This window comes from Adiantum capillus-veneris, chromosome 27 (assembly GCF_014529385.1).
Source record: "Adiantum capillus-veneris isolate H3 chromosome 27, ASM1452938v2, whole genome shotgun sequence".
Taxonomy (NCBI): Eukaryota; Viridiplantae; Streptophyta; class Polypodiopsida; order Polypodiales; family Pteridaceae; genus Adiantum; species Adiantum capillus-veneris.
The window spans coordinates 114292140-114306973 of record NC_140957.1 but is presented as its reverse complement, the minus strand read 5'-3'; the positions used below and the strand labels follow the sequence as shown (position 1 = coordinate 114306973).

The 14834-nt window shown below is 44.0% G+C and overlaps 1 protein-coding gene across 3 annotated transcripts in view; it reads right to left on the bottom strand.

Moving 5' to 3' along the window:
* LOC147422600 (phosphorelay protein) overlaps window positions 1-14433 on the bottom strand; it is a 106118-nt gene extending 91685 nt beyond the window's left edge. For all 3 annotated transcript variants that reach the window (XM_086503732.1, XM_086503733.1, XM_086503734.1), the window contains exon 1: window positions 14107-14433. In XM_086503732.1, the coding sequence (XP_086359858.1) occupies window positions 14107-14389 (283 nt within the window). In that variant the 5' untranslated portion in view covers window positions 14390-14433. The remainder of the gene's footprint in view (window positions 1-14106) is intronic.
* Between the last annotated feature and the right edge of the window lie 401 nt (window positions 14434-14834).

Sequence of the window (14834 nt, the reverse complement as noted above, 5' to 3'; positions counted from 1 at the left end):
TCTCAACACCTTCATTCACAACGTTCACCACTTTGTTTGTGTCCATTGCAGTCTCTCACTAAAGGAACGGAAGGCTCCCCCTTCCGTAAGTAAAAGGAACCCTTGAGCACAATTTGGAGCACTCAGCTTGAGCAAAGTTCAACATTCACTTCCGCTGCACCTTACATTGGTATCAGAGCTTTGGCAGTGTTCTGTATCACTCAAGGAAAGAACCACAAGAACCACATATTTTTTTTGCTTGTTACGGTCGCACGTAACCCAAGTCCACCTGGGCGTGTCGATTCCTAATCGTGTTTTTGCAGAGTGACAGGAATCCCAGGAAAGAAGGGCTTGTCCAGCCTCCCCTTGTGCCTCTTTTCACTCATTGAGAGCGGACACTACACTTGACGGCTGGCCAATCGACGTGAGGTGGGAAAAAGTAACCTTGGTGTGAGCGCAAGGCCGCCAAGGGGTGCACCCGCAAAAAAGAGCAGAACTGGGGTGAAGAGAAGATCCTTCTCTAACACGGATTGCAAGCGAAAGAAGAACCCCAAGACCTCAAGAACCTCAAGAACCCAAGATATACCTAGATGAATCCAAGATATACCTAGATTCACCCTTGAAGGAAAGTGCAAGGTATAGCCTCATGGTAGTCACCCACGAGACAATATAACCATCAGCTCCATCATGCATAGTATTGACTAAATACCACGACATCCCCACTAACGTCGTCAATGCCCAATAGTGGGTGTAGAACAAGGTACAAACATATGCTCCCAAACACAACACACACCACACGCACACACACATGAGCATACATCAACACAAAGTTCAGCGTGCTGAGTTTTTGTCATGACTCCAGAGATCAAGGGCAGACTCAGCCATAATGAAGCCTAGCACTAAGAGAAGCGTTAAATTGGAAAAATTAGCACAAAAGAAAAGGTAGTTGATAGGGCATACACACCACAAAAGATAGAAAGAATTAGCACAATATCAACTGGTCGTAACTCGGACGAAAACTTCACAATGTGAGGTCTGCATGTCCGCTATACGACTAAAAAATATACCTAGATTCACCCTTGAAGGAAAGTGCAAGGTATAGCCTCATGGTAGTCACCCACGAGACAATATAACCATCAGCTCCATCATGCATAGTATTGACTAAATACCACGACATCCCCACTAACGTCAAGAACCCAAGACCCACAAGAACCCAAGTTCCTCGTGAACTTAAGAACCCAAGACTTCAGTGGATGGTCATCACCCGAAGTGGAATGGATACTTTGCATGAAGGTGATGAGCATGGACTTGGCGAAGAAGAATTTTCCCCACCAGGAGGTTTTTCCGGCCCTGCCCCTTCCCCATCTACGCCAAGGATTGCACCAGATCCTATGGAGGAGTTGGAGCAGATGTTTATGAACAGCAAGTTAGAACGCGAAGCAAGAAAAGCTGAAATTGATCGTAAGTATGTAGAAAGAATGGCAGCCATAGCACGTGAACACGAATAAAGAGAAGTAAAATTTGGTCGCGAGAACAAAGCAAGAATGCAAGAAATGTTGGCACAGATGCAAGAGATTCGGGAAAAGGAGACTCTCTCAGTCTCTTCTTCTCCAAAGCATGACACACACGATTTGCATGATAATGACAAGTATGATGAATTGCCTGATAATGATGAGCATGATGATTTGGATGACAATCACAAGCATGATGATTTGCATGATCACGATGTGATTTTGCACGAGCATGATGATTTGCAGGGAAAAGATGTGATTGTTCACAAGGATGATGGTTTAGTTGATGCTTTTTCTAGCGAAGCTAACCTCGTTGCAGATTCAATCAATCACGAAGAACCGATCTTGGCTTTCGAGTCAAGGTCCACAGAACCCCCACAGAAAGGTTTGATCAGTCACGAAGAACCAATCTTGGCTCTCGAATCGAGGTCCAAAGAACCCCCACAGAAAGTATTATGTGTACGAATGATTAGTCAGCACGCATTGTTTGAGTGTTTCATTCGTGATGCTTTCCTGTATTTTAGTCACCGTTTTTATGTGATCCCTTTTCACAGGCATGACATATTGTACGATGAACAGATTCACTAATGAATGAGCACGGATGTATGCGGATGATTCATGAAAAAATGAAATGTTTGCATTCGAAGAATTTACATTCCATGTCTCTTCATTGGCATGACACAGTATCAAAAAGAGCACAAGAAAGATTTTAAGCATCAAGCATCGGCATTTCCATTGTGTTTTGCCACAGTCGATTGATTTCGATCAGCAAGACAAGATTCGATCTCATTGTTTGCGTGTGTGTGGTGAACGGTTTGGCACTCCGTCTATTTGTTCATCTACATTGCATGCACAGTCTTTTAGGAAGATTAGATTTTCTCCACTCACTTTACATGGAATGGGTATGTTCATGTTTTTGTATTGGAAGTGGTTTCAAGAATTTTCAGCCTCGGAGATTCTTGAAGAAGGTAGACGCATGACTATAGACGCAGTGGAAGCATTGAAGATGACTTTGTGTCGCTTTCAGCACGGCCCAAAGAAGAAGGCATTGCAGACCTTTATGAAGTTCAAGTATCGCATGACCCACGCATCAGAGTGGGCCGACGAAGAGTCCTTTCCAGGATTCCAGATATTATTGGCGATCTCCCTCGATGCCATACAGTTCGGTACCAATACCTCACTTTGAAAAGGAGGGGATGTCACGTGACACATCGAACCCTATGTGTCCGTGGACAAGCTACAGCATGACAAGGGTTCAGTTCAGTCAAGTTGGTCTAGAATAGGAAGCACAGACCGTGCATGTCCAGACACTAGGATTAGATGCATATCCTCTGGTTGCACACAGCATGACCATCAGATTCCAGTCAGAAACCATCGGTAGCATTTTTACAGTGCATAGACCTATTTTCCCTATTTTTGACTTTTTTCACTTATTTATTAAGTGACTTTTGTTGGAAACTAGGTAGGGCAAATTTACTAAGTTTGTATATAAGAAAACCTAGCGCTAGCACTTTTTGGCAGATGTCACAAACAGGAGCGCATAACAATATAAAATACATTCGGATAAATAGGATTTATCACTTATTACTGAAGCCAGAGGATATAGAGAGAAATAAATAGAGAGAGAGAGAGAGAGTGAGAAGATCGACATAGTACTGGGGACCAGAAGATGGGCTGGTCCCCCCCCGTAATAGTATCTTTATTACTGAGGAGAAGTCTATACAAGCACTTGAACCGAACGTATTACCACGTTCGTTCTAGAATAAGACTCGATGGTTCCCGGAAGCCTCAGCTTCCGATTCCTAGGGCAAAACCCTATTCCAAGGAACTTCCGTTCCTTATTCCAATTCCTAGAGAATCAAGGTTCTCGCCTCTGGATCTCACCTTCCAAACTCAAGGCATGGCATCCCTGCAACTCTTTTCCAACTCTCTTTCCAGAGTCCTCTTCCCGCAGAACAACTCTGCTTTCCCGGACACGAAGTCCTTACTTGGGAATCCCAACTTCCGGATCACAACTTGAGAGACTACCTCTCTCCGATCCGTGGATCTACTTCCCAAACTCGGTACGAAACCCTTGGGCTGATCTGGCTCTAGTTCCTCAGAGCGCTTTTCTCCTGCAGAGGCTCATGCCTTCCTCTGCTCCTACTCCCTCACGAAGAGGAAGTACACCTGCAATCAAATACTCAAAGATCAGAACATGAAAATCGTTACGTTCAAAGTCTTGACGCTCGAAACGCAACTCGATTCTCGAAAAGCAATTCCTCGAAAGAGATCTCTCCATAGAAAATCCTCTCTTCCAATCCTACACACAAAAGAGGTGTGTTCTCGGGTTCCTTCTCGTAAATCAGCCCCGTCTACGACGTTTATGGGCTGAAAACAGAGAAAAACAGCAACTTGTCGCGATGGAAACACGCTTCGTAGGCACTTCTTCGCGAGGGAACTCGCGCACTGGGTCTTGGCGACATCGGGTACACTTGGGGCAGCCATGGGCATCACCGGCAACGTCTTCTTTACGGCTGAAATCTGCAGCAGCATCTCCTCCTTGCAAAGATTGGTCCTCTCCCCTGACTGAGGGCATGTGATGCTTTTATAGCTCCTAGCCATGGGCACGAATAGCTGCTCGCGTAGAGATCGCGGCCGTTTTTTTTTCTTTTTTTTTTCTTTTTTCTTTTTTTTTTTTGCCAGAAAAAGAGAGAGAAAACGCTAGCTGATCTGTTGCCTTATTTATCAGATGGCTGCCCACTTATTAAGTGGGCGGCCGGCGTATTTTAAAAGTAGTCTGAACCTGCCCAAAAACTCAATAAAACCTTATAAGTTAAAAACAATGCTTTCACAGCACTTCCCAAGCGTCCTTGGATGCAATCACACGCACAGTTGCAATGCAGACATAGACTTCCTCGCGGGAAAGCATCTGCTTTCCCGAAAAGCAATCCCGCTTTCTCAGAAAGCATCTGTTTTTCCTCAAAGTTTCCTCTGAACCCATCTTCATTCAAGTGCTTGCTTTTTCCTTGTGCACAATTCTAACACAGTTCGGAATTTCCTCCCGACTATGGATATTCCCTTTCCGATGCACCCGTCACCCACCTTGTGACGCATCAAGAATACCCATCACCTAGTCCTTTCCTATCGAACTTACGGTACAATCTCCTTCACGATGCTCTATGTCACCCATCCTATGACGCATCAGAGATGTCCGTTCCCGGATGGTCGGATACTTCTTTCCGATGCTCCCTGTCACCCATCCGATGTGACGCATCAGAAGTACCCGTTCTTGGTGGCCTTACAGATATTCCCGTTCTCAGTGCTCCCGTCATTACTTTGAATGACGCACTTAGGAATACTCTGTACTCGGATGTGTCCAGTGAGAAAAGCCCTCTCACTTAAAATTCCAATAATTCATTTAGAATTATTATTCCTTGGTGTTCCAAGCGAGCAAACCCTCTCACTTATAAATCCAATAATTCATTTAGAATTATTTTTCTGTAAGATAAAGCCAATTTAGCAACAGCAGAAGAGGCAGCAGGAGCACCTTGCTCAACAGAAAACTTCTCAGCAAGACCCCCCCAACAAGGCCTAGCGTTTTTGCAACACAGCATCAACACTGGCGTTTTTGCACAGCAGATCAGCCCCGGCGACCACAGCAGACAGCAGATCCACTAGCGTTAGCAGATTCTACAGCAATTAGCAGATTTCCACCGCAGCAGAAGATTTTCAGCCCTAGAGTTTTTGCATCTGCAAGACACCGCAGTGTTTTTGCAGATCTTCGCGACGGAATCAGCCCTAGACTCAGCGTCTTCAGTTTTCAGCAGTCAGTACCCGCAGTAGAACCCCCGAACCTCGCAGATCTCACCTCCCGCAGCGGATCCTCACCGCACGATCAGATCCCACGAAGTTTGCAGATTCAGCCCGGAAAACACAGATTGCAGCATAAACGTTTTCAGCGCGTCGTCGTCGTACTATCGTCATCGACATAGAGTCAGAATTCAGCAGATAAAGATTTGCAGATTTCAGCCCTTAGCATTTTCAGATTTCAGCCCGTCTCGTCATTGTCCTCATCGTCGTCGACATCATCGACAAGTCCAAGCATTGTAGAGATTTGTGCAATCATAAGTAGACCACTCTCGCCATAGAGAGTGGGGCCTTCGGAGGAGGGTTTGACAACATTTTGGTGTCGTATTCTTCTCTCTCTATCTCTGAGTCTCAGCACCTTCATTCACAGTGTTCACCGCTTTCTTTGTGTCCATTGCACTCTCTCACTAAAGGAACGGAAGGCTCTCCCTTCCGTAAGTAAAAGGAACCCTTGAGCATAGTTCGGAGCACTCATCTTGAGTAAAGTTCAACACTCACTTCCGCCGCACCTTACAACGGAATTTGCCTACAATAACACGATCCACTCTTCAACGGGGAAGGCGCCATTTGAGATCATCGAATGTGCTCCGAAGGTTCTGTCACAAGACGAGCACCACGTGCCTGTAGAAAAGAACAGACTCTTAGCACTTCAATAACAACTGAATTGAGAGAGAGAGACGACACACGACACGGAGTGGCGGAATTCCACCCCAAAGAGTATTGGCCCCAAACCTTGGCGCCCCTTTCAATATTTCTTTATATTGCATCAACATAGTACAAGCCGGTACTCCAGACTCTGCACCTTCGCCAAGAAGCATGCTAGAGAATGAGCCCTAACCTCATATTTAAAGGCCCTTGGCCTAAAAAGCAATTACAGTGAAAGCCTTAAAACTCAAAAGCATCTAGTTCAAAAGCAAAGCCAAAAAGCTGCCCGCGTAAATTACGAAAATCCGTACAGCCTGCCATGTCATCATGCCAGCGCAATTTTCAAAAATCTGCCATGTTGCCCTTAGGATTAGGGTTAGGGTTTTTGCAGTTTTAGGGTTAGGGTTTCTAGAATTAGGGTTTGCAGGTTTTAGGGTTAGGGTTTCCAAAATTAGGGTTTGTAGGTTTTAGGGTTAGGGTTTTCAAAATTAGGGTTTCAACAATTAGGGTTTCTAACAGAAATTAGAATTAGGGTTTTCTGCTCTCGGGCAACCACGTCATCACTTTGTGACACTTCTTTTGTTACTTGTTCTTCTTAGGTTTAGGCCCCTCGGTCGGCATCTGTCAGTTGGCTCCATTCTTTAGGCTTTGACACGTCAGCAGTCTGTTACAGGTTCACCACTTGATTTGGAATTGAATCAAATGGATGTAAAGACAGCGTTTTTGCATGGTGATATTGAGGAGGACATATACATGAAACAACCTGAGGGTTTTGTAGTTCCTACACGCGAGGAACTAGTATGCAAACTGAAAAGAGCTTTGTATGGTTTGAGACAATCATCACGCCAGTGGTATAAGAAGTTTGACACTTTTATGTTGTCTCAAGGCTTTAAACGTAGCCATGCAGATCACTGTTTGTATACGAAAAGGGATGAAGATGGTAGTCACATCATACTTCTCCTCTATGTTGATGACATGCTGCTTACCGGGAGACATAAAACTAGTCTCGATGCTTTGAAGCGTAAGCTAAATTCAGCTTTTGCTATGAAGGATTTGGGTGATGCAGAACATATTTTGGGCATGCGTATTAAAAGAGATAGAAAGCTGAAATTGTTGTTTTTATCTCAAGAAAAGTACATTGCAAAAGTACTTGACAGATTTATTATGGCTGATGCTAAGCCTCTTGGAATACCTTTACCTCCATACACTAAGATTAGCAAAGCAGATTGCCCAAAGGATGAGGTGGCATTGAAAGCAATGAAGGAAAGTTTGTTTATTTGTTTGTTTTTGTTTTTTCTTTTCTTTTTTGTGTCCCTTGCTTTTATAGTTTTATGAGTGCTTTATTCCCTCTTATAATTCGCGAGTTCATACTATTCTGAACTTATAAAGGTATATATATGGTTGCCACTCGTCCCGACATTGCTTATGTAGTGGGAGTTGTTAGTCGATACATGTCGAATTCTGGCAAAGCGCATTGGGAAGCTGTCAAATGCATTTTGAGATATTTGCAAGGTACACAATCAAAGTGTATTTGTTATGGCAAAGGTGACTTAAAGTTGCAGGGATATTGTGATGCAGACATGGCAGGTGACATGGATACCAGGAAATCTACCAATGGATATGTATTTGCTATTGCTGGTGGTGCAGTCTCTTAGTGTTCTAACTTCTCGGTTACAGAAAATTGTGGTGCTGAGTACTACTGAGGCTGAATACATTTCAGCCACAGAGGCTTCAAAGGAGGCCATTTGGTTGGGCAGACTTGCAAAAGAACTTAGCATGCCTACTCATACTCCAGTGTTGCGATGTGATAGCCAGAGTGCTGTCTATTTAGCCAATATTTAGCCAAAAATGCCATGTTTCATGCGCGTACCAAACACATAGATGTGCAATACCACTTCATACGTCAGGTTTGGAGGATGGTCTAGTCACCTGACTAAGATCAATACACAGGATAACCTTGCAGAAGTTCTCACCAAGAGTCTTGCTATGGCGCAACATGAGCATTGCAAATAGTTGGTGGGAGTTGGTTAACTTAAAGGTATCATTTATGCCTTTGAATCAAGCACCGCAACGAGAGCAAAACGTTGTCAGCTTTACAACAGGGAAAAAGATTTCTTGAAAATCAATTCCTTCTTTCTGTGCATATCCTTTTACAACCAATTTTGCCTTGTACTTGGGTTTTTCATCCACAATCTTAATCTTGTACACCCATTTGTTAAGAAGAGCCTTTCTCCCTTTAGGCAATGGCACAAGATCCCAAGTATCAATTGCATACAAGGATTTCATTTCCTCTTGCATTGCAAAGCTCCCACTTACTGCTTGACTCACATGACTTAGCCTATTTATAAGTAAGAGGTTCACCCTCATCTGACAACATTACATGATGCAAAGAGGGATTAAATCTCTACGGTTGCCTTCTCAAACGAGTTGACCTGCGTACCCAATGATCTACATTCTCAGGCAACGGTTCTACATCATGAGGCAACTCATTTCAGCTCTATCATGCTGCTGAAAATCATTTTCAGCCAATTCAGGTGGTTGTCCATCCTCATTAGGAGCATCGATATCATGTCCTACCTATTCTAGCTCAAGGTTAACCGGCTGATTATCAATTTCAGCTTGCGGTAATGCATCATGAGGCTCTTTTTCAACATCAATGGGTGGCACGAAAGGTTGAAATCTGAATGTTTTCTTGTCAGAATCAGATTTTGTAGCATTCTTACGAATTACCTTTCTAAATTGTGGTAACCACACTCTTATAGCCCATTTCACCTTCTTCCCCATAACCTAGGAAGACTCCCTTAATGGATTTCATATCAAGCTTTGTTCTCAAGTCATTGCGTACATGAACAAAAGCTCAGCAACCAAATACTCTCAAATGATCATAAGAGGCACGTTTGCCAGACCAAACCTCCTCTCGAATGTCATTTTTCAGCGTACTATTCGGAGAGCGATTGCAAATATGAACTGCAATTTTTAATGCCTCTCCCCAAAAACGCTTGGGAAAGATTAGCGGTGGACAACATGCAACGCACTCTCACATAAAGAAGAGTTGTACCTCTTAGCCACACCATTAGAAGACGGATTATAAGGGGCTGTCAACTCCCTTTTGATCCCATTATCATCACAAAAACGTTGAAATTCGGCAAATACATACTCTCCTCCATTGTCTGACCTGAGACATTTAAGCTTAGTACTCTTTTGAGTAGTGACAAAAGCATGAAACTTCTTAAAAGCATTAAAAGTCTCACTCTTACTTTTCAACAAATGCACCCATCCTTTCCTAGTACAGTCATCAATGGATATAACAAAATACAATGCACCACCAAGACTTAATAGACATAGGGCATACATCGGAGTGAATAAGATCGAGAGGATTAGCTTTGCGAGAGACACCAGAGTAATAAGAAGATTTCTTTTGCTTTCCATAAAGACAACCATTACAAAAATCCAAGTTTTTGCCTTTTACATCAACCCTCTTCGCTAGCCAATGCCATGTTTTGATCTTAATCAAATCTGTGTTTGAAAAGTAAACCTCCAACTTGGATAGCCGTTGGTCAAGCACGCGGTTGTCGCGGCGACCACCATAAGGTTCCAACAGCTTGGCGTCCAATTTCTTCTTTTGTGCAATGTTTAAGATTTCATAAAGCAATTTCAATTCTTGGTTATCTACCTCCGTGAAAGCATCTGTTTCCTTGTCTTCCACCGAAGCAGTTGATGAATGTGCTAGCGAAGATCATCTCTGGGACCGGGAGGATGTGTGTGACTGCATCTGATCCAAGCGAGAATTCATCGAGGCTAAGCCTGTCGAGAAAGCCTGTTGAAGAGCCTCTATTTGCTCTAGGAGAACTGCGAGAGGATCTGCATTCCATTCTTCGCCCTCTTGTGAGTTTGGCATGGTAAAGGCTTAAAGAGAGTACAAAGGCGAAGCCGGCGAGGAATGTGTCCCGTAGAAAGGAGGTATTGTTGCACAAGGAGAGTCGAAATCGCCTTGTTGCCCTTCCTCTGGCGCCTAGGGCCAACGTTTTGCAGCCATCTCCCTCTTCCTCTAGCACCCCCGTCTTGCCCCTATGAGCCTCAGGACATGCATGTCCAAGCACTTAGAGTAGTTGCATACCCTCTAATTACACAAGCCATTAGTACCCTAGCATAAGCATTTAACCCAGCATAAGCAACTCACCGCATAGGAACCACCTCTTGTCCGCTTGTGAAGCCACTCTTATAGTGCACTTAATTAATAAGTGACTTGGGCAATTAAAAGCAAACCATGGGGGCTCATATGGACTCCTCGACCCAGCATTTAGACACTATAAGAGCAGCCATGGGTCAGCACTACGAAGCATAGGAGGCACAGGAAGCAAAAGAACTAGTAGCACCCGCAGCACAAGGACCCCTCAGCCATCCTCTCAGCGTTTTTCAGCCAGATCGCCAGCCCTTCACCAGCAGCATTTTCAGCATTCAGCCTTGCTTCGTCGCCAATTTCATCCCTCAGCCCATCAGCATTCGCGTTTCTTCCAGCAGACCATCAGCGTTTTGTGTACCCAGATACAAAGCGTTTTCAGCGATCTCAGATTTCAGCCCTAGAACATTTCAGCGTTTTTCAGATTTAGCCCATAGCCTCAACAGTTAAACGTTTTCAGTTTTGAAGCCATCACCATCCCTCGCGATAGCACACCAGCCATAGCCTCCACGCAGTCGCAGTACCAAGCATCGTCAAGCATCTCAGCATTTTAGAACAATTGTACCAGATTTGTGCAATCTAAAGCAAATACCTCTCTAGCAATAGAGAGGGGGCCCTTGGAGTTTGGGACCTCATCTGCTCTCTCTCTCTCTCTCTCTCTCTCTCTCTCTCTCTCTCTCTCTCTCAACAATTTTCATTCTCTCTTGGTTTGGTCTTTTGCACAACTCTCATGAAGTAAAGGGGGGCTCTCTCTCCCCTTCAATAAAAGGAACCTTGGGCACGAACTGAGCACTCATCCTGAGCATTCACCATCATTCACTTCCGCTGCACATTACACAAAGTGCAAGATTTGTTGCATTATTGTATTGTAGATCTGCATTTTTGCAGCCAGCATTCAGCCCTTAAATCCTATCACGTCGGTGTGCAAATCAGCCTTGTAATGGCCATTTGCAACCCACATTGAGCCGCGATTACATAGGTGCATCAAATCAGCCCTGGAGGTGCTTTATTTTGAAGGATTGCCACAACTACATCATCCATCAAGTCGAGTTGAGTTGGGTTGATTCTTATTGCATCGGTGTACATTCTATATTCGCAATATAAAGCAAATACCACACACTAGTATGTGCGGGGGGGGCCTCCAAAGGGTGGGTTGACATGGCAAACTGTGAGGAAATATTGTGATTTACGCTCGGGACTGCAGACCTGGCACAGCTCTATGGATTTTCACTTTTTGCGCTGCTGGTCTTCGGCAGTTTTACCTGGGCTTTGGGTGCAAATGTTTTTGGGTGCAGTGCTTTTAGATCAAGTGCTTTGGGGTTGTGCTTTTGAGCAACCCTTGTACGTTTATAAGTGCCCAGAGGACCACTCTTCCGCAGAGCGTCTCGACGCAGAGTCTCAAAGAGAGTTGGACCCTCGAGAGTTGTACTTTGCAAAGAGCAATAATAAGCTAAGATACACTAGCACCAATCTTTGGGGCCAGTGCATCTTGGCTTGGAACTCCATTGTGCCCTCTCTCTCTCTCTCTCTCTCTCTCTCTCTCTCTCTCTCTCTCTCTCTCTCTCTCATTTCAGTGATTTTGCAGTTTCTGTTCGTGTGTTGTTGATTTTATGCAAGGAGGCCAAGCTTGTAACAAATTGATACGCCATTGATGCATCCTCTCTCTCTCTCTCTCTCTCTCTCTCTCTCTCTGGTAACTAAAAGAAACCATCGTTAACACAAGGAAAGAACAAAGGATTATGAAAGTGTGACTACTCGATTTCACCTATTCTCTCAATTTTGTCGCATCCGAGTGAAAACGCTAAAAAGAGATGATGGATGGAGAGAATAGGGGGCTAACCAAAATGGGTGGCCCACCTCCAAATACCCCACGACTCAAAAATGTGTAAAAAATATAAAAATAGTGCAAAAAATGGGGCGCCTAGCACAAAGGCCAACAGGTGACCAACCCGGACAAAATCTAAAAAATCCCCCCACATGCTTAGAATCTGAAATACCTCATAAGACCGGCTATCGCCCCTCACTCCCTAGATCTAGATGGTAAAACCCACAAGATGACCTCTACTCTAACCCAAGTACCATGTGGGAGCAAAACACAATCGAGATGGGTGACAAAACGGTGAAGATACTAACTCTACCAACTATTATGGCTGATCGTTGGTTTGATGGTTCCAACTACAGCACCTAGAGCCTTGGAGGATGACAATGTTGGCAGTGTTTGCTTTGTATAATCTCACATTCTTTCTGACCGAGAAGGTTGAGAAGCCATCTTAAACCAAAGAGGGGGCACTTTGGGAGCGTGACAATGCTCGAGTGAGGTCCTTAATCATCTTGAATTGTACCCCACAAATCTTGAAACATGTGAAGGCCATGACAAATATCAATAAATTTTAAGATCATTTGGCATCTATCCACTCATATGAAGCGTGCTGCTTTGCAAGCACACTTGTTCAACCTGGATGCAACCCGTGCTTCTTCCATGAGGACCCATATCAACAAGATGCAAGCATTGCGATAGGAGATACTTCACATGGACGGATCGGGGCTAGCATGGCAAATCTGCACGAAGACTTGATTTTTGGTGCACTTATGGCAAGCGGATGATTTTGGTCATTTTTGAGTGAGAGGTAAAATATCTCATATGGTTTATGTGCTTTAGTATTCTGAGAAGTAACTTGTGATTTTTGAAGTCGCTTTTATGCCTTTTGGTATCAGTGCCTCTAAAAGAGAGGCTGCTCAAATTGTGACTCTGAGGACGTGTGTGTGCACTTCGACAGTTGTAACTTCAACAATTGATAAATAAAATAAAGGAATACCGCCGAAAATGCCTAGTTTAGCAGCCGATGCTTTTGAGAGTGGAACTTTGACACTCTATGTCTCTTGTTTCCAGTGCTTTTTTTGTTCAAGTTAGTTTTTCGTTCAAGGTCGGTACTGTTACAATGATTTACAACCTTGTCGAATGACTTGCCAAGCATATTGATGTTCACTACCATTTTATTAGTAATTATCCTGAATATTATTGGCCTATCAAAAATATTCTAGCAGATCTTTTCACCAAGTCTCTTCCGAACTCTTTTGAATTATCGTCTTCAAAATGTTGCACTAGACCATCTGTATATCTTGCACTCAAGAGGAGACGTTGGAGTTTCGGTCATGAGAAGAAGGTGGTACTTAGGCTGCATTTCATGGTTGTATGGTCACATTGGCCTGCATATGCATTTTAGCCTATTTTGTCCAATTTTTTTGCCTATATGGGCTCTTACAATGGGTCCTCACAGTAGCTACCCATAAGACTTAAAAAAACGTAGTGGAGAAAGGTTTTCGTTTGGAAAGCAGTTTCTGATATTGCCTCATAATGTTGGAAAGGCAATGTCTGCTGACATCATAGAATGCTACTAGATGAAAGCTTAATGCATCCTTCTGTGTGAAACTTATCACCTTTTGCTCTTCTATAAGCGTCCTCCTTGTCACCTCTTGGGCTTGTGTTGAGTATTGCCCTATGGCACCCTCATGGTGGTTCCCATGACTAGCTGAGCCACTTGTTTTACTTTCTGGTGTTGTGCAGGTGTTTGATAATATGATTGTTTGAATGCTTCCATTGTTTGATCGCACATGGGTAGGCATACCGGTAAGATGCTGCACTCTCAAAAAATACATTGATGCAAGGTTCAAGGACACGTGTGGACTGCTCTACTGCTTGAGGTTAATCATCTTTCCATTAATCAAGATATGATTGAACCTGGATGAACATGAGGTGCCACCGGGGTAAAGACCTCCAGATTAATCCAAAACCCACCTCTTGGCATTCTCCTTCTCAAATCTTTGTGCACGTGTGTGTGTGTGTGTGTGTGTGTGTGTGTGTGTGTGTGTGTGAGAGAGAGAGAGAGAGAGAGAGAGAGAGAGAGAGAGAGGAGAGTAACAACAAGATCGTCAGGAGCTTACCAGGACCCTGAATCATGGACTTCTCAGCTAGGAGGTCTTTGTAGTTGGCGCCTTTGCTCTTAACAGGTGGAATGTCAAAATGACTGACTTCCTCTTCTTCTTCTTCTTCATAGCGACTCCAGTTAGAAGGCAACTGCAAATCCTTCTTCTCTCGAGGCTGCTGATGATCACTGGTGGCTTGCTGTTGTTGCGGTGCTTGAGGTGGATGCTTGCGGGTGGAATGGCGTGCTCGACCGCGTTGAGACGATGCATGCTTTGCCCGCGCAGATGCCTTCGAGTCCATCGAGCTCAAAACTTAAAATGGCCTCTAATCTAGCCTAGGCCCTAACATACAGAGGGTCGAAACGTTAATAACAATCGTAGGTGTGGTAAATTGAATATCAGATAATGGCAAAAAAGAAACACACAGTAAACTGAACATCATGGGGAAACACACTATCTACTAACATAATATGGCGGAAGGGGGAGCCCTTTACACGTGTCGTAATATGCGACCTGAAGGCTAAAGTCCAAAACAAAAACAAGCCCCTTTGCACGCGATAAAGAGGGAGAGAGAGAGAGAGAGAGAGAGAGAGAGAGAGAGAGACCGCCGAAGACGGCCGGCCGTACTAGTTGATTTTAAGGTGTGCTTTCAAAATAGTATGATGCTTACATTGGGCGGGATGGCCTTCAAAAAGTTTTGAAAGTGTCTGCAAGTGGTATTAACTCTTATAACGGGGAGTAACCTC